The sequence below is a fragment of the Xenopus laevis genome, chromosome 5L (genome assembly GCF_017654675.1).
Source record: "Xenopus laevis strain J_2021 chromosome 5L, Xenopus_laevis_v10.1, whole genome shotgun sequence".
Classification (NCBI taxonomy): Eukaryota; Metazoa; Chordata; class Amphibia; order Anura; family Pipidae; genus Xenopus; species Xenopus laevis.
In genome coordinates, this window is record NC_054379.1 from 82,643,079 (window position 1) to 82,662,843 (window position 19,765).

The following is a 19,765-nucleotide window of genomic DNA, read 5'->3' on the forward strand; positions in this document are numbered from 1 at the left end:
TGGGGTCCCAGGACCCACTGGGGCTTCGGTCTCAGGGACCCCCACCGCAGCTGCAACCCCCCTTTCAGGTGGGTCAGGAGCAGCAAGGGCAGGGAGTGGGTCTGGTCCGACCCTGAATACAAGATTTATCAAGTACATAACAGAATTGTATTTATTTTGTAATGAATCCCCAAATGGCATGGGACATGCTTTCATTTCAGTGTTTTTCTTTTTTAAAGTTTGAGGTATATGAAATGCAGGTGTCTATTTTCTAATTATAAAAGTGTGTACACAATAATCACATATATATTTACATCTTCATTTTGTACCACTTTGGACCTAGCAATATCCACAGGAATCCATTGGGTCCAATACAAGGGAAACTATGTATGTCATATGCAACTTTACTTACGGGGCTGATTTATCAATGGCTGATGTTTCTGAAAAAAGCTTTGCTTCCACAAATCAAGATTATTTTGCTATTTCTTGCATCTTTTCGCAAAACATTTCTGGAGGGCAAACAGATTCAAGATTCATTGAAAGCAATGGTACCAGCATGTATTTCAATTGAACTATTTCTATCGCTTCTTTTTACTGGATAGTGCTCAAGCAGATCTATGGGTACATCATTCAAGACAAGAAGGTGAATAGTCATAAGCACAGGCTAATCAACCATGTTTTTCATACAATGCACTGTGATGTTATTTGTAATTCTGCACCTCTTTTATGCTGCTATACAAATATTCCCCTTTGTGTTTGCCTTAAAGGAGAAGGAAAGCTACAGAGGCATTTTATTGCCAATACTGCAAGCTAGAATGCTATATTTATTCTGTAGAATGTTTTACCATACCTGAGTAAAAAGCTCTAGAAGCTCTCGGTTTGTTTAGGATATCAGCTGCAGTATTAGCTTGATGTGACATCAATTCCTGTCTAAATCTCTCCCTGCTCACTTAAAGCTCTGGGCTCGGATCACAGCAGAGAAGGGAGGGGAAGGGAGAGGAGCAAACTGAGCATGCTCACGCATGTACACAATAGAAGGAAAGAAATGCTGTTTCTTTTGACAGAGGACTCAGAGCAGCATTAATTTGAGGGTTGACTGGTGTATTTATATAGACCTTTCTGATACTTAGTTTTAACCTTTCCTTCTCCTTCAAAGCCTGGATTTAACTAAGAGGGAGAGAAATTAAAGTGATTGTATAAGGATGTGCCCTTTTTACTAGCTCAGATTGCAACCTGTAATGAAATAAGTGATGTTATTTTTAAAAACATAGTAGTGTACAATATTACTTTGCATTCATACTATGATTAATATGTAAACAACCTAATGTATTCTTCATTAAATATTTATATAAATATATGTTTTGTTTGCCCTTTGCAACTTTGGTGAGATGAGCAGGAAAACAATGTCAAAGTACTTGATTTTGCATAAAAAAAACTTGCTATTCCTTTCCACAATAGCAGTTCTAGAAATTCAGGGTGTGCTTTAAAGTAGAGTAACAAGTAAAATGGAAAGGATTAAAGATTCATAGCAGGTTTAAGTGATTAATAGCAATGACGTCATTATTTTTGGAACCAGATACCCTAAAAGCAGTGACTGTATTAGGAGGTTTAATATAAAGAACAATTAAAGGGTAAATGTAAGACTTATTTGTTACCCCTTGCTCTCCAAAAATGAGTTACAGATGCAAAAGGATTATTCAGCAAAATACGTATTCCACTGTGTTAGTCCTCCATCACCATCTCACTTTTATATCTTCATATATCATATTTCTCTAATTTCATTTTCAATCCATTAGGAATGTGACAGTTGTAGGCATGGACACTCTACCAGGAGCCAAAATCCAGGAAAGTCTTCCTTTGGACTCAGCAATTTGCATCCACATAAGAATGTACCAAAGTATATTGAATACGGAATAGGGATATCACAAAAATGTGGTGAAATCACAAAAATATACGCATAGTCAAGAGAACTGAGCAGTCCCATTGAATGCAAAAAGTAAGCAAGTCGCAAAGTGACCTGATAGTCTAAGCCCTTCCTGCTCTACATGTATAACATTTGTTGTAATAGCAACTTATTGTCCATGTTGCATACATTTCCTATGTTCTTTCTACAGTCAATAATGTATTGCAGTTGCTTGCCTTTCTATAATCAGTATAACACTTATTTGCAGACATATATGTTATAAACAAGTTAATTAAAAAATTAATTTCACAGTTAAAAACACACTTTATGCTGTCAGATATGTTTGATACTAAAGAGATATTTCCATCACAAGTTTGTACATATACTTTCCATTGCACCTTGAGTTGGTTGTAGTTACAGACAATTCAACATACTACATAAAACAAAATTTTTACTAAACTGCATAAGAAGTGATTTAACCTTCAAGCCCACATATTGCTGGGTAAATGTGCGGTTTGCTCACAAAGAAATTTTTCCTCATTAATTGGTAAAGTCAGTATTATAAAAAATACAGCTGTGGCCAAAAATATGCATGTTTCCAAATAACTCCTCAATACTATTCAATAAATAGAAATAGTGACAAGATGACAAGACCAACTTTCTACAATTTTTGTATCACTGTTAAGATGACAGAACTGTTATTCTATACATAGCTTTCAGATCTAAAGAAAAAAAGAATGACAACTGTCAACATAGTGAATATATTTGGTAGCAGCCATTTTGGAAAGAATATCTGAAATATGACTATGAAGATTTTCATTCATCCAGGTCATGGTATATCTAGTATAGGTAAATCTAAAAACAACTGGACTTGCCGAGTAATCAATGAAGACGTTTCACTACTCATCCGAGCAGCTTCTTCAGTTTAACTGACTGGTGTGGGAAGTTCTCGTCATTTAAACTCTTTCACTAATCCAATCACAATGGCACATTGTAACTCTTCAAAGAGGTGACATCTGAAGAAATTCACAGAGGTGTAGATTTTGTGTAGTTACTGTGATAGGATTATCCAATGTGTCATGCAACTCCTAGAAAAAGGTGTTATTTGTGAGAGTTGCATGAATGGATGTGTGAAGTGTTCTGAAACCGCCGGGGTACAGATGTTAGAACAGCATTGTATGTAGCAGACAGGTGGTGTTGAAGGCCCCCACCTCTGTTCAGGGATGGTTTCTCCACCTTGACATGAATCGCCTCTTTCACGCCTCGTTCAAACCAGCGGTTTTCTTTATCCAATATTTGGACCTTGCTATCTTCAAAGGAGTGTCCCATGTCTTTTAAGTGTAGAAAGACAGCTGAGTTTTGCCCTGTAGAGCTTGCCCTCCTATGCTGAGCCATTCGCTTGGTGAACAGTTGTTTTGTCTCCCCAATGTTTAGATCTGTGCACTCCTCGCTACACTGGACTCCATATACCACATTGCTTTGTTTTTCTTTAGGGGTTGGATCCTTTGGGTGTACCAGTTTTTGTCTCAGTGTGTTGCTAGGTTTGAAAAACACAGGGACGTGGTGTTTGTTAAAAATCCTCCTGAGTTTCTCAGACACTCCAGCTACATATGGGATGACTATGTTTCGCCTATTATGTGTCTCCGGGCGGTTATTTCTATTGGTGTTCAGGTTGGGCTTGGTTGCTGCTGTTTTGACAAAGGCCCAGTCTGGGTAGCCACACGCTTTCAAAGCTCCACTAAGATGTTTTTGGTCTTTGTCTTTGGACTCTGTATCAGTTGCCACAACTTCCGCCCTGTGGTGCAGAGTTCTAATGACACCCAGTTTGTGTTCCAGCGGATGGTGGGAATCAAACAATAGATATTGATCCGTATACTTCCGTCTTCAAGTTACCCCCCTCTTGAATTCATATCAAACAGTCCAAAAAAGCAAGTTTGTTCTCGTGGACATCTTCCCTTGTGAACTTGATGTTGTTGTCCACTGAGTTAATGTGTTCTGTAAAGGCCGCCTCTTCATTGGATCTGATTTTAACCCAAGTGTCATCCACATACCTGAACCAGTGACTTGGTGTAGTTCCCTGGAAAGTAAGTAAGGCCCTCCTTTCCACTTCCTCCATGTACAAGTTTGCTACAATAGGAGAGACTGGAGAACCCATTGCACAGCCATGTTTCTGTCTATAAAAAAGGCTCTTCTACATGAAGTACTGTATGTGGTGTTAAGACACAAATCTAGCAACAAACATACTTGGTTGGGACTGAGTTTCGTTCTGCTGCTGAGTGTGTTATCTTGTTGCAGTCGATTTCTTACAGTCTCAATTGCCTCTGTCGTAGGTATACATGTGAACAATGAAGTGACATCATATGATACCATTGTTTCTTCTGCCTCTAGTGTAACGCTGTGAATCTTGGTTACAAACTCTTTGGCATTCTGGATATGATGCACTGTATTGCCTACCAACGGGGCTAAGATGTTAGCCAAGAATTTTGCAATGTTGTATGTCACTGAATTTTTGCTGCTGACAATGGGTCTTAGTGGGGCTCCTTCTTTGTGTATCTTGGGGAGTCTGTATAAACATAGTGTGGCTTCTCTGGGGTACAGGCGGTGGTATAAAACTCGATCAATGGTTTTCTCTTTTTCAAGTTGTTGTAGGCAACCTATTACCTTTTTCTTGTAACCGCTGGTTGGGTCTTTACTTAAGGGTTCATATGTATTGCTATCACTGAGTAGAGTGGTTATCTTGCAGGATTAGTGGAAGAGTTTATAAGCCGAGAACTTCCCACATCAGTCAGTTGAACTGAAGAAGCTGCTCGGATGAGTAGTGAAACGTCTTCATTGATTACTCAGCAAGTCCAGTTGTTTTTATATTTACCTATACTAGAATTATCTGAAATAGAGTGCTTCCTATAGCTACGCCAACACTTTCTACATCTCACAAAAGAATGTGGACCACTCTGCTACAGTTCTCTTTCACTGCACTTTTCAGAGGTCTCCAGTGCTTAATGTTATCTAGGCTAGTTGCTTGCCACTTCTGAACAGTCCACCATTATTAAGTGCTTTTTAAAGGTTACGTTGAGTGATTGTCCTGCTCGAATACACAATCTGCAACAGAAACCTAGCCTGGGTTTAATATTGCATGCCAATTATGGTTTAGTAGCCTGATTTCATAATGCCATGCACAAACTTAAGACACCCAGTTGCAGGGGTAGCAAAGCATCCTCAAAACATAAGAAAACCTCCTCCATGTTGACTGTCAAACCCCAAGTTTTCTTATTTTCCCATCAGGTGGGGTCTTCCTGGGTCTCCTACTACAGAACCCCTTTCACAAATTTGGTGACAGATGGTGAGAGTTAAAACTGTTAACTGAAGGTCAGCTTGACCCTGTCTGGCAGTCGATCTGTATTGTACAGGGGTATAGTTTTCCTTTAAGGTAAATTTCGCTTTCACATAAAAGTCAAGATTATTAAAAAAATATGCACTATTCAATAAACTGCTGATAAAACAGAATCAGCATTTTAACTTTTTTTGCCAATATTTTGCATTGTAATACTTTGTATTAATGTATACTTCGAATAAAGCATTCTGGTTAATATCCTGAGTGAATCTGAAAGGTTCAAGTCAGACCCAGGCTCGATTTGAGTAAAGGTGGCCATTCACATAGATATCCACTCGTTCGCTCCGCAATTTCGCCAAACGAGCGGATCTCTCCCTGATATGCCCACTGTGGGACCGTATCAACGAACAGATGCAGTCCGTGATCCGATGGGATTTTTTCCCTGTCCGATCTGCATCTGCCCGAGGGCAGGGCCCCATACTCGGTCTGTTGGCAGCTTTTATCAGCCCGTGTATGGCCACCTTTAGTATTAATTCAAATCCAAGAGAAAGGTACTCATTGTGGGCAAGAATCATATATCCCTAATGGAAAATCAAATCGGGAGACCAGCTAGAACATATGAACCCGACATTGATCATTTATTATTACATTTTATAAAAAAAAATATGCACTATAAACATCTCAAGTGGCTAGACACAGTACATGTAACCCAAGTGTGTGGCCCCAGTCACAGTGTACGAGCCCAGCAAGCAGTACCCTACACTGAACTCATGAAAAGTTATCTACAAATCTTTGGTTGAAGAGTTGCTTTATTTTCCTACACAAAGGAAGCAGATTTACTGTATTGCAGAACAATGCTCCCATTTCCCAAGTCTCTGTTAAACTGTAAAGGAGAGAAGTCCATTTGTTTTTCACACCATTTGGCCACTGTAAGGAGCTGCCGCTCACAGAAAGCACGGCCGATGAACTGAAGGCCAAGCGGCAATCCCCTACTAGAAAGGCCTGCAGGGACTGTTACAGCTGGGAGACCTGCAGATAACACATAAAAATGTTAAGATATTTTAAATACATACTTTAGCAGCTAAATCATATCAGAGGCAGCAAAACAACATCCCATGTAATGATAATATACTCACAATTTAAAGGGCCACTATAATAAATGTTGGACACTATATACCAAGATACCTGTGATGTCAGATTTATGTTATCATTCTGGTTAGCTATGGGTAAACAAAGCCAGTTATTACTTCTGCTTAGTTAGATTTTACTTTTTCTGACTTGCCACACTCCTAATGCCATCAGCCACCCCTTCTTATTGACTTCTGGTATTAGGAAAGCAACAGGTGATCAGAAGGAAGGTTGCAGCCAGTCAAAAGACATACAGTACCCATGAAGTTCAACAATTTTGCCTAGCTGCTAGTTGATCCAGAGGAAGGCAAAAAGCTGCATGTGAAGCATCACCAATTTTCTTCAGAGGGGGAAAAAATGTCTTCCTGACTCCAAGAGAGCAATGAGACCAGTACCTTGATCAACTTTGCACTGACAGATCCTTTCAGGTAACACAAATTAGTAACTACATTTTTTAAATGAAGCCACAGTCTCAACTATCATATAACTACTGAAATGTTATTACAAGAAAATTAGGACTTTTAGGCAATGCTCCCATCAAACCCAGTTACAGCCAGAATGCTCATGCAATCCAAACTCCACCTACTTTTCCATTATTTCTGCCCCTTTTCAGATCCATGATTTGTGAGCACACAACTTCTTTCATACTTCATGATCGCTGCTTTTTTAAAAATTCAGAGTTATTTAAAAACAATTGTAGATTTATAGGTAGGGCTTTTGGGGGAAAGTTGTGAATATGTATTACCTATGCTCAACTGAACAGAAGGTTTTCTGTTTAGAAAACAGAAAGGTTTTGGTGTTACTAGACCTTTAATGTTACAGAGAATTTAAATCGTAGGAAATTGTATTTGCTGGTGTTGGTGGCACCTTTAACGTGTAATAAACCTTAGACTCATATAAATGATCTTACCAGCCATGTTGGTACACTGAGTGAAGACATCTTCTTCAGCGCTGCGTGTTCTGTTGTCTTCCTGGATGAACTCTAAATAGGGTGCGGCATCTCCTAGCGTAGTTGGAGTTAGCAAAACATGGACGCCACTGTTAAAAACCTTGACAAAATCATCTGCTATGAGGCGCCGAACTTTCTGAGCCTTCACAAAATACTTTTCATAGTTCCTAGAATCAGACAATAAGCAATCAGAAAGAAATTCAACAGAAAGGAGCACAAGGAAAACCTTTACCTAAGAGCTAAGAAATACTCTAGTTGTTCTTGATCTATTTTTATATAATATAATATACTCACAACACACCAATATGATTGACACAATGAAAGATACCACTAAATCTTTTGATTTTTAAAAAAGTCAAAGAGAAAAATTCCAATATTATAGATTCTGTTCTGCATTTGCAGAAGTCCAGGTAGGTGAGGTTAATGGAAGGATATTTCACATAAAATACTGTATAAATAGTAGTAGCAGTATTTTTTTAAACATTATATCTACATTTTGAGCTTCTTACTGCTTTAAAAGAAAGTAGTTTCCAGACAATATTCTTCCTCTCACAACATCATTGAAGCCTTCTCTCCTGGTTGCTGCATACATTGCTTCTGTTGAGTCATCAATATCAGAGCGGTGCCCTTTATAAGAAACAAAATTATTGCATTAACTTTCAAACTTGACATATGCACTTGTTTTAAGGTTGCCTTAAATAAGACAAGTAGATAAAGAACAGGAAGGCAACATGGATAATTGTTTCTGGACTGACAACTTGATTCTGTGATGGTCAAAATGTAGTTTCCACTGCTTCTCAATGATCACCCCTTCTCATAACTGAACATACTGCACAAAAGATTGATTTCTGTGTCTAACACAGAAATTACCCACCAATGTTAATAATTAGCCTATAATGCTGACTGATCCACCTATGATACTGAAAGATCCACTAAGACAAATACGGATGATGGGGGAGGTGGACAGGTTGGAAATCTGTTGATTTGTAGCGGTCAGCTGGTTTTGTCTTATGTAACACCTAACTTTAATGTTTTGTTCTCAGACAAATGCACTCAAATATTAAATAGTAACTGTACTTTATAAAGAAATATTTTAATACAAATATGTGTACAGCATAGAGAAATACTTAAACTGGGTAGTCTTATTTCCTGTTAAGCTTTCTGCTATTCTTGTTATTCGTTCTGCACCTTCACCTAGAGCACTTACAGGCAATTTGTCAACGAGACAAATATTTACGTGTCTGAAAACACCTTGTGGTGCAGAAGAATGGGGATCGCCACATTTAACTCATTTTACATAGAACAATCCTGATTTTCTGCATAAAATTGTATATATGGAAGGCGGCCGTTGGTCACTGTCCTGCTTCTTCCAAGTATATCAAATCACTATGTACTTAAACAATGGTAACATATACCAGAACTCCAATAGTTTCCAGCTAGTACACTTCCATCAACTCAGCTCAGGTTAGTTTAGAAAAAGTCCCGCTACAGATCTCCAGCATAATTTTCCTATAATTAACATGTGCAACTCAAAAGTCCCTCTACTAGGCTTACAAGAAACTATTAGTCACAATTTGAGTAATTAAAAAGAAAACAAAATTGAAAAAACAAAACACCACACATTTATATTTGCATAATTACTGTTAATGATCCTATATGCTACAAAAACATACCAGAGTAAGAAAAAAAAATACCAAAACAGAAAACACACGTGTGTAGACACTACAATTAGGGAAAATATCCAACTTGCTTCTGCATTAGAATTGTAACCATTCACATATCACAACTGTATTGTTACATGGGCTAAAAACGAAAAAAAAAACGTCAACATATTATCAGTACTTTCATAGATCAATTGAAAAGAGATTTATGATTAAGTGAATGCCTACAGCATACTGCTATTTTCAAGAATTTTATTTGAGAATTTCTTCCTCGTTCCTTCAGCAAAGCAAAACCAAATGAACCAGGAAAACTAAAACCTGAGAAATGCCAGACACTATAGTCACACATCCAGTAAATCAGAAGAATAATTAATTCTTTCATATTTCCCAGAACAAACCCGATAATTCAACCCAAAATACTTTAAAAGGGTAGTTCAACTAAATTGTATAATGTACACATTCATTTTGCAAACGGGCTTACATTTTGATTAGGTTCAGGATTGACAACTCTCAGTGCTTCAGATCTTTTAGACATAAATGGATCATTCACCTTAAATATTAACTTTGAATATAATGTAGTGATATTTTGAATAAAACATGCAAATGGTCCTCATTGTTTCTGTTTTTGTTAACTGAAAGATAACTAACCCTTAAAAGAAACACTGATATTGCATATTCAGTTGTATTAATTTAAGTAGTGGTGCCATAGCCAGGGTCCTGGGGTAGATCTTGGTTAATTTAAAATTGCTGAATTTTACAACAGCCTTAAAATACAGTTATGCCCATAAATCTTTGGACAGAGACAACTTTTTCTAATTTTGGTTCTGTACATTACCACAATGAATTTTAAATGAAACAACTCAGACGCAGTTGAACTGCATAAAATGTGAGGAACTAAAGCCTTTTTTTTCTTAACACAATCACTTCATTTCAGGGGCTCAAAAGTAATTGGACAATTTAAAAAACTGAAAATAAAATGTTCATTTCTAATACTTGGTTGAAAACCCTTTGCTGGCAATGACAGTCTGAAGTCTTGAACTCATGGACATCACCAGATTCTGGGTTTCCTCCTTTTTAATGCTCTGCCAGGCCTTTACTGGAGCGGCTTTCAGTTACTGTTTGTTTGTGGGCCTTTCTGTCTGAAGTTTAGTCTTCAACAAGTGAAATGCATGCTCAATTGGGTTCAGATCAGGTGACTGACTTGGCCATTCAAGAATATTCCACTTCTTTGCTTTAATAAACTCCTGGGTTGCTTTGGCTGTATGTTTTGGGTCATTGTCCATCTGTATTATGAAACGCCTCCCAATCAATTTGACTGCATTTAGCTGGATTTGAGCAGACAGTGTCTCTGAACACCTCCGAATTAGAAAAATTTTCCAACCAAAATTAGAAAAACGTTGTCTCTGTCCAAAGATTTATGGGCCTAACTGTATATACACGACTTTCCAAAAAGCACCATAAACGAATTTGCTCCCATAGGGAATAATGTATAGCAACCCAGCTTTAAGTACTCTGTGAAGAGTCAGGGCTGTATTTTTGGTGGAATTGTACCCTGAATAGGATTTTGAATACTGTGGATGCCATTTCTGCCTTAGTTTGCAAGCTGAATTTGCCTGGTTTACATTATGTTAAACAATCAGTCATTTATTTGAAACACCACCGCCTCCGAATAAGCTTCTCTGCTCAACACGAAAGACTCTTACCATATTCCAAGCCATCAAATCGAGCCATGTTAGAAGCCACCTCAGCTGTGCACAGGACATGATAACACACAATTGAATAGGGTGTATGTGGCAAAGAAACTTCCATGACCTTGGCTCCAGCTTTTTCCAACAAGTCTGCTGTCTTTGACCAAAGTGACAAGATTTCTGTAGACAGACCGGGGGCATGGTATTCCTATAACACAAGAAATTACTCACATCAATTAAAACCTTATAGGTGACTGTTACTTGATCTGCAGCATGACTTCTGTAGATTTCATTGTAGAAGAAGGAAGACGCTAAGATAGAATTCATTTTAACTATATGCTCTTGCTAATTATGCATTGCATTATACAAATGGTCAGTCAACATTTACTGCAGATGTGGTTCTCTTTCAAGACTTGTGTAACATGGTCTCCCATAGGCTAAATTCTGAAAAATATAGAAATTTTTTCATACTCACCGTAATTTCTATTTCCAAGTCACTTCCATGGCAGCATTCACCAACATGGGGTTAATCCCGGGCCTATCAGGTCACTGGGACAGGAAAAGTGTTAACCGATCGGTTTAAATACCTTGCTCCTCCAGCAATCCTCGTCTAGTAACAAGCTCCAGAAGAAGGGAGGGAAGTTGGTGAATGCTGCGCATGGAAGTGACTTGGAAATAGAAATTAACGGTGAGTATGAAAAAATTTCTATATTTCCCAAGTCACCCCATTGGCAGACAATTCACCAACATGGGATTTCCCCAAGCCCTTTAAAAAAGGGGGGGGACCAAATTTTTGATCAACCAAAAAACTTTTTTGCATAAAAAAAAGATTGCAAAAATTTTTTTTCCCAAAACCCCTTTTCATCTTGAGACAACATCACATTCCCCCCCGTAAATGAGAATGAAGGTACAAGAAGTTTTTCCCCCTAGAGCCTTTCAGATAGGTCTGGGGGGCCCTGGTTCCCCCGCCCAGGGGAAAAAAACCCCCCTCTTGGGAGAGTGAGCCCCCCGGGGGGTTTAATCTCATTGCCTTCAACCGATTTTAAAAATTTTTGCAATGCAGGAACAATTTTCCCCCCCGGGGGGTCGTAGATTTTAGCTGGTGCCATTTCCCCCTTTTTTGGGGGCCCCCGGGGAACAGGGGGAAAAAATTGTCCAAAAATTTTTGGGGCCAAAAAATTCGTTGGGGGCAGATAATGCGGGGAAAAGGGCCCCCCAAACCCCCTCCAAAGGGGGGCCCCTTTTCGGCCTTGTTAGGGCTTTGGGAAAGGCAGAAGGAAGGGAGTGGTAATTAAATTTCCCCAAAAAACCCTGAAATTTTGGGAAAAATTTTTTTTTTGGGGAAAAAAAACAAAAAATGGTTTCATTAAAACCTTTTTTCCCCGGGGACAATGTGTCTGGCTCTTTTGCTGACAAAGCAAAAATTCTTCCAACCCCCCCCCAAAAAATTTTTGGTTTTAAAAACGACCAGAAATAGGGCTTTCAACGTCGGGGGGCCCCCCCCAGGCTTTTTTCCCAAAAGGCCCCCAAAAAGGGGAAGACCAAAATTAAAAGGGGGGTAAAAAAAATCGTAAGGGCCCAAGGTTGGGGAAAAATGGATTTCTTGAAAGGAACAACCCCCCTTTTTATTGCGGTTTTTTGGGGAACCGGGTTTTAAACCGGGGGGTCCCCCCCCCCGGAAAAAACCCCCCAATTTCAGATAAGGGGGAAAAATTGACCCCCCCGGGGTTTTTTTTTGCTAAAATTTTTCTCTGGAAACCCCAAAAAGGGGGAAAAAAACACCCCTTTTTTGGGGTTTGGGGGGTAGGGTATTTTGGGGGAAACTTGTTTTTGTACTCAAATTCTTTGGGGGAAAAAAATTCCCCCCCCTGTAATATTAGGGGGGGGAGAACCCCCCCGCCTTTTAATAAGAAATTTTTCCAGATCCGGGCCCCCCAAACCAAAAATTTTCTAGCCTCTGCCTTTCAAAATTTCCCTTTTGTCAGGGAAGGGGAAAAAACTCCCTCGGTTTTTCCACTGGGCCCGGGGGGGAAAAAAACCGGCCCCCAAAGGGGGGAGTCCAGAGGTGGCTCTTTTCCAAAAAATGCAGGGGGGGAAAAAAAGGGGGGTTTTTGGCCAATACGGAATTATGGCTTAAAACCAAAAAGGGGGTTTTTTTCATCCACCCCTTTTTTTTCACCCCCCAAACATTGGAAAGGGGGGGAAAGACAAACCCAAAAAAACCTGCTCCAATTTTCCCCCAGGGGTGGGGATCCAAGCTTCTTTCCAGAGGAAATGGTCCCCCGGGGGAAAAACCTGTGCATTTTTGGTTTTTTTCCGTCCCCCAAAAAAACGATTTTTTGGGCCCTTCCCCAAAAATTTTTTAAAAAGCCCCTTTTTAAAGGGAAGCAGACATAAACTCCCCCTTTCCCGGTTTTCCCCAAGGGGTTGCGAAATGAGAAAAAAGCCTCCCCCAATTTTTTACTTTTTTGGAAAAAGTAAAGGGGGGGGCACCCTTTTTTAGATTTTCCCCCTTTCCCTTTTTTTGGGGCCCCCTTTTTTTAGCACGGGGGCTTCTGGGGCCAACCCCTTTTTTTTTCACATAAGACACCCGTTTAACATTGTTGACTGAATCTTTTCCCCGGCATGTAGAATCTTTTTTAAAAGGGGGCCAAAAAAAGCCCCTTTTACGGGGGCCCGGGATTTTCCAAAAAAGTTTGGGGGGGGACAACCCCCGCATTTTGGGGTTTTTAAAGGGGGCCCCAGGACCCATTTGGGGCTCCCCCTTTTTGAAGGGGGCCCGACCGCCCAAAAAAGGAAAGTTTTAAAAAACCGTGCCCCTCAAAACTGCTGGGGGCCCGAAAAACCCCCATCCATTCTTCCCCTTTTTTTTGTTTTGGCCCTTTTTGGGCCCCCAAAAAAAAATTCTCCCCTTTGGGGAAAAAGGGCCTTTTTTTCCCCCCCTTTTTGGGGGTTTTCCCCTTCGTTAAATGTCTTTTTCCCGGGGGAAATCCTTCCCCCTTTTTGGCCCCCCTTGAAACCCCGGGAAAGGAAAACCCGGGGTTAAAAGGGGGGGGAAATAGGCCTCCCCCCCCCTTTTTCCTGAATTCCCCTTTTCCCCGGCCGGGGGAAAAAAAAAACCTCTTTGGGGGGCCTTTCCCCCCGGGGAAAAGGTTCCCCTTAAAGGGGGGGGAAAAAAAAAAAATTTTCCCCCCCCCGGGAAACCCCCCCTTCCCCCCAACCCCCGGGAAAACTTAAAAAAAAAATTTCCCTTTAAGGCCCCCAATTCCCCCCCCCCATTTGGGGGCGGGGCCCCCAAAACCTTCCTTTTAGGAACCCCCAAAGGGGGCCTAGGGGTTTTTTTAAGCAGAAAAATTTCCATAATCCAGAGAGGGGGGTTTTTTTTTCCCTTTTTAATTTTCCCCCCCCTTAAAAACCCCAATTTTTGGGGAAAAATTTCCAAAAATTAAACCCCCGGGGAACCCCCCTTTTAAAAATTTGAAGAAAAAAGGGTTTCCCAAAAGGGTTTTTTCCCCCAACCCCCTTTTTTTGCTCTTGATGTGGAAAAGGGGGAGCTACCCCCCCCGGGCTACTAAAATTCTCCTTTCCGCTTTAAAAAACCCCTTTTTTTTTTGAATTGGGGTTTTTTGGGTCCCTTTCTTTTCCAAAAATTTTTGGGGGGGGCAAAAAAAAAGCTTGGGGGGGCCCCCCCAACCCCCCGGGGGAAAAATTCCCCCTTTTTTTTGCCCCAACCCCAACCCCCCAAAACCCCAAAGGCCCCCCCACCCCTTTTGGCAGAATTTTTTCCCAAAAAATTTTGAGAAACTCCCCCCCCCGGGAAAAATTTTTTGCCCCCAACCTTTCCCCCCCGGATTACACCTTTTTCTCCCCCTTCCCCTTTTTCCCTTTTAAAAACTGAAAATTTTTTTAATTTTTTTCAAAAACCCCCCCGGTTTTTTAAAGGGCACCGTCTTTTTCCCCCCAACCCGGGAAAGGGGGGAAAAATTTTTTTCCCCGCCCCCACCCAAAAAACCCCCGGTTTTAACCTTTTTTCCCCCCAAAAACAATTAAAGGGGGTTTTTTTCCCTTAACCTTTTGGGGCCCTTTAACCCCCCTTCTCTATTTTTCCTTTTTGGAAAAAAAAAGCAAAAACCCCCTTTCCCCAGAAAAAATTTTCCTTTTCCTTTTCCCCTGAAAAAGTTCTGAATTTTGCGTTTCCCCCAAGGGAAGGAAAAACCCCAAATTTTTTATCTGAAAAACATTTTCCGGGGGAGACTCAAAAATTTGGCCCCAAATTTTTTCTTTTGGAAAAACCCCCCCCTTAAAAAAGGGTTTCCCCGGCAAAAGGGGGTAAACCCCCAAAAAAAAGGGCCCCCGCATGTTGTACAACCCCTTGGTTTAAGGGGGGGGAAAAGGCATCCCCAAATTTGGGGCTTGCAAAAAGGGGGGAGGGTTTTTAAAAACCCATGGGCCGGGAAAAAGAACCCCCCTTTTCTTTTAAAAAAGGGGGGGGTACCCTTTTTCAGAACATGAAGGTGAAAAGGGGAAAAAACACCATAGGGGCCCCCCCTTATGTTTTCCCTTTAATTTTCCCTTTTAAGCCCCTTTAGGAATTTTTTGGGGGGAAACCTTTTTCCAAAAGCCAAAAAGGGGTCCATGTAAACCCTTTTTCCCCTTTTTCCCTTTTTAAACAATTTTTAAAATTCCAAATTTTTAAAAACAAATTTTTTCCCCTGAAAGGGGGGCCCTTTTTAACCGTAAAAAACCGGGGGAACCAAAAAACCCCCCCCCAATTTTGGGGGAAAAAATTTCTATCACAAATTTTCCCCGCCCCCAACCCCAAACTCTTGCACCGGGGGGCCAACCCCCCTTAAGGGCAATTCCTACCTTTTTTCCCCCCCCTCAATTTTGGGGCCCTCTTTCGGTTCGCGATTCCCGGGGCCTCCAAAATTTTGGCCCGGGGGACCCTTTTTTTTTCGGTTTCCCCTCTTTCTTCCCGGCCAAAACCCCCCCCCCCCCATTGTGTTTTTCCCCCCCTCCCCAACCAAAAAGGCCCCCCTTCAACCCTTTGCTCCGCTGAGCCGGGGGGCGCTTTTTTGGGCGTTCCTTTTTCGCTGGGGGAAAAAAACCCCTTTTTTTCCGGGGGGATTTTCCCTCTGAAAACGTCCTTTTTGGCGCCATTCCCTCCCCCTTAGGGGGTTCTTAAGGCCCCCAGCACAAACCTGCCCCCCGGGGTTTTTCACCCCCAAAAACCCGATTAGGGGGGGCAAATTGGGGAAACCAACAAAAAAGAGGAAGACCATTGGGGGGTTAAGGCCCCTTTCACCTTTTAAAATCTGGGTTTGGGGCCCCCCCGGGGGACCCCCTTTTGGGCCACTGGAAGGAAAACGAGGGGTTTGGGGGAAAAAGGGTTTTTTTAAAAATCTTAACACCCCTTTCCCCCTTTTTCCCGTAAAAAAAGGCGGATTACCCAAAAAATTTGGGGAAATTGGGTTTGGGGGCCCCCGGGGCAAAAAAAAAATTTAAAAAAATTTATTTTTAAAAAGAATTTAAAAAAAATTTCCCCCCTTTTTAAATAAATTTGTATACAACAACTACCCCAAGGGAAAAACTTTAAAGGTTTCTAATTTTAAAAAGGGTCCCTTGGGGGTTTTTCCTTTTTTTTAAAAAAAACTTAAAAGAAAAAAATTTTTTTAAAAGGGGCCAGAAAAAAATCAGGGTTTTAAAAACAAATGCCAATTAACCCCTTTTTATCCTATTCCCCAAATTCCCCCAATTTTTTTTTTCAAAGGAAGGTTTTCTTTTTTTAATCTTGGCATTTTTGGGGGCCCCGGGTTTTTTTTTCCCGCAACAACCTTTTAAAAAAGGCGTACCCCCAATTTAAAAAACCCCAAATTTTTAAAAAATTCCTTTTTGGAATTCCCCCCCTTTTTGCCCCAAAGGGAAAATTTTTTAAAAAAGGTTTTTGTCATTTAAATCTTTTTTAAAATTTTTCCGGGGTTTTTTGGGAATTTTTTTAAAATTTAAAACCCCCCGGGGCCCCCGGGGGAAAAGCCCAAGGGGGTTTTGGGAACAAATTTTCCGGGGAAAAGGGAGATGGAACCCCCTTGGGGGAAAAAAGCCTTTTTTTTTTATAAATTTTCAGGGGAAAACAAACCTTCAGGAACCAAAACCCCCTTTTTTTTAGGAAAAAGTTCAAAAACTCAAAAATTTTAAAAAACTTTTCATTCCCCTTTTTAAAATCAAAAGTGTTTTTTTGGTTTTTTCACCGGGTTTTAAGGAAAAAAGCAAATTTTGCACACTTCTCATTGCCCTGTTTCCCCCAAAAGCTACCCCCAAAAAAAACCCCCGGGGAAAAAACCCTTAAAAATTTTTTTAAAATTTTTGGGGTCCCTTCTTTTCTTTCTTGCCATTTAGCCCCCTGAAATTGGGAAATTTTGTAATTTCTATCAAGTAATTTTAAAATTTTAAAACCTTTTTAAAATTTGGCATTGTTTCCCCCCCAAGGGCAAGTTTCCTTTTTATTTAATTTGGCCCCCCCTTTTCCCCCCGGCCCCTTTTTTTTCCCCCCTTTTTTAGCAGCAGTTGGGAAAAAAAACAAGTTCTTTTGGGGCTTCCTTTTCCCGCCCAAAAAAAAATTTTTCCAAATTTTTAAAACCGAAATTTTTCCAAACCCCAAAAAAAAAATTTAAACCCCAAAAAACTTTTGATAAAAATCTGTCCGGGAATAGAGTGAAAAACCCAAAAAAATTTTTTGGCAAAAGGGGGCCCCCCAAAAGGGGGGAAAAGGGGAAAAAAAAATATGAAATCGAAAAAAACTTTTCCCGAATTTTTGGGCCCCCCTAAGGGGAAAAAAATCTAGGGAGGGTTGGGGTAAGAGGGCTTGATTTTTCAGAAATCAATTTTTTTTGTTTATTTGGGGAAATTTTTGGAGGGAAAAAAAAGGCCCGGGGAAAAACCTTTTAAAATTTTTTTTTTTTTTTGGAAAAAGTTCCCCCCTTTTAAAAAAAAACCAATCCCCAAAAATAAAAGGGGGAAAAAAAAAACCCCCCTGGAAAACAATTTTTTTCCGTCCCAGAGTTTTCCTCAACCCCATCGAAAAAAATTTCTAAGCCCCATTTACTTTATTTTTGGAAATGTTTTCTTTGAAATCTGCATGTTCTTAAACAACAACAAAAAAGGTTTTCTGTCTCTATCCCAGCCATTCATAAATTTCCATAGATTTACAGTCCGTTTGGTTCAACTTCCAGTCCCTCTTTTCTGTGCCACATTTGGTCAGGCACATCTTTACTCAAAACAAGGTTACAGATATTTGAAGTCTGATAATCTTTTAGAGGACAGATGCGACTTCATTTTAAAATTTCAACCCATGGGCCCACCTAGAGGATCAGCCCACAGTTTTGTAACCTTTCCTATTCTATTTACCACTTGCACTAAAGCAGACTGACCATTTTAGACATGCACTTCAAAGTTCTTTTAGTATTTTTGACCTAGACGTCTCAGATTGATAGCCTCACTGTTGCTCTTTCAGTCTGGAACCAACTGCATACATAATCTGCCCTGCTGCCTTCATTTGTTGCTGTCTGTCAGTGTATATCAGCAAAATTATTCTCCAGCGTACTGCAGCATTCCATATTTAGCAGCTTTCACCCAGTGGCCATTTTTCCTCTGACACATCATCAGTGACACTAACATGCAAACAGGACATGTATGCTGTAAAGTTCATGCAGCACAGAACGCAGGCTTACACAGGCACAACATACTTTGATAAAAAGTTGTGCTGGGGTTGAGCACTGTAATGATTAAGCTGAGCTCAGGGTAGGCGGTTAAGAGGGAAAAAAATAGGATCAGCAATGAAATCTCTTGATTGGCCGTTAGACTGGAGGGTGTGTTTAGTAATCTGAGCAGAGAAGAATTGACCATGCTCATGTGCCTAGAGCCAAAGTAAATTCCTGAGGAAGGGGGCAGAGTGGGTTAGAGGAGAAGGATTTCTAAGTGATTAAGGGGAAGCTGCAGCCTTACTGTTAACCTTTTAACAACAATGGCAGGTATCTAAAGATTTCAAAGAGGCTGTTCACGGATTACATTTTTGTGGGGAGGGTTCACATGTCCTTTAATTTGTTTTCAAATCTACTTTTGTAATTCACAGGTAGCAGTGCCAGGCAATGCCGGCCAGGCGCCTCAGGCAACCACATCGCGCCCCAACCCCCCCCCCACGCGCAGTAGTGTAAATGCAAATGATGACGTGCATGCTCTTTGTAGTCAGCAACACCCAGTTAACCTTCTTCAGTGGCGGACTAGGGATAGGCTGCTTATGAGGTTCATGCCTGAGCCTCCAAGCTTTGCGCCCTAAGCACGTGCCTCTTTTTCCTACCCCTAGTTCTGGCCCTGACAGGTAGGTTGGCAACTTTCTATCCTTCCATGTCAGTAATATGCCAGCCAGACTGACTGACATACAAAATAGTATTAATACCTGCATGTCACAATGAACTGCAAAGGTAAAAAAAATTTGGGATATCCATGAATCAAACTCAATAGCAGCTATTCATTAAGTGCAGTGTCTCGACAGACATTTGTCAAGTTGGCCCAAACCAGGCTGAATTCAATGGTGCTCATTGTGTTTCCATTAAAATCCAAAAAATATTTTGAGGAGGCAAACAAAATTACAAAACAAAATTTTTATGAACTCCCAGGTTTCAAATTAATGACAAGAGCAATAATTATATAAAATGCTTGGCAACAGGCTTTTTTTTTTTTTTTTTTTTAAAAAAAAAAAACCATTTCATTTCAACGACAAATGCACAGTATAAGCACTCAGATTTGGTTTTAGGAAAGGGCTGGTACCAACTGAAAATTGTATTATTGCAGAAGGTCAACTCTTCTGTTCAGGAGGTTTTATCAATTGGATTGCTAGGGAAAAAAACTGGTCTTAAAACTGAACATTATATATAATGGAGTGGCAGTTCCAGAACACCTCACAGTGAAGGGGACGCGAATAAACTGATAAAGAACACACATATTTATTAGCCCAAATGATTTGGCCTAATAAAAATATATTTCAAGAATATTTCAGAATTATAGCATACTCCCAGGGGTGATCCTTGGGCTGCTGCTGCCGCCTGGGGCAGCAACCCCAATGCCACCCCC

General features: G+C 40.3%; 1 protein-coding gene across 1 annotated transcript in view; it reads right to left on the minus strand.

Moving 5' to 3' along the window:
- Positions 1–5,830: 5,830 nt before the first annotated feature.
- Positions 5,831–19,765, minus strand: part of qrsl1.L (QRSL1, glutaminyl-tRNA amidotransferase subunit A L homeolog) — a gene marked incomplete in the record, with an annotated part of 28,351 nt that continues 14,416 nt past the window's right edge. The window contains 10 exon segments of the mRNA NM_001087422.1: positions 5,831–6,242; positions 7,252–7,457; positions 7,800–7,917; positions 10,655–10,846; positions 10,848–10,851; positions 10,853–10,876; positions 16,431–16,434; positions 16,437–16,447; positions 19,414–19,424; positions 19,427–19,430. Of these exon segments, the coding sequence (NP_001080891.1) occupies positions 6,031–6,242; positions 7,252–7,457; positions 7,800–7,917; positions 10,655–10,846; positions 10,848–10,851; positions 10,853–10,876; positions 16,431–16,434; positions 16,437–16,447; positions 19,414–19,424; positions 19,427–19,430 (786 nt within the window).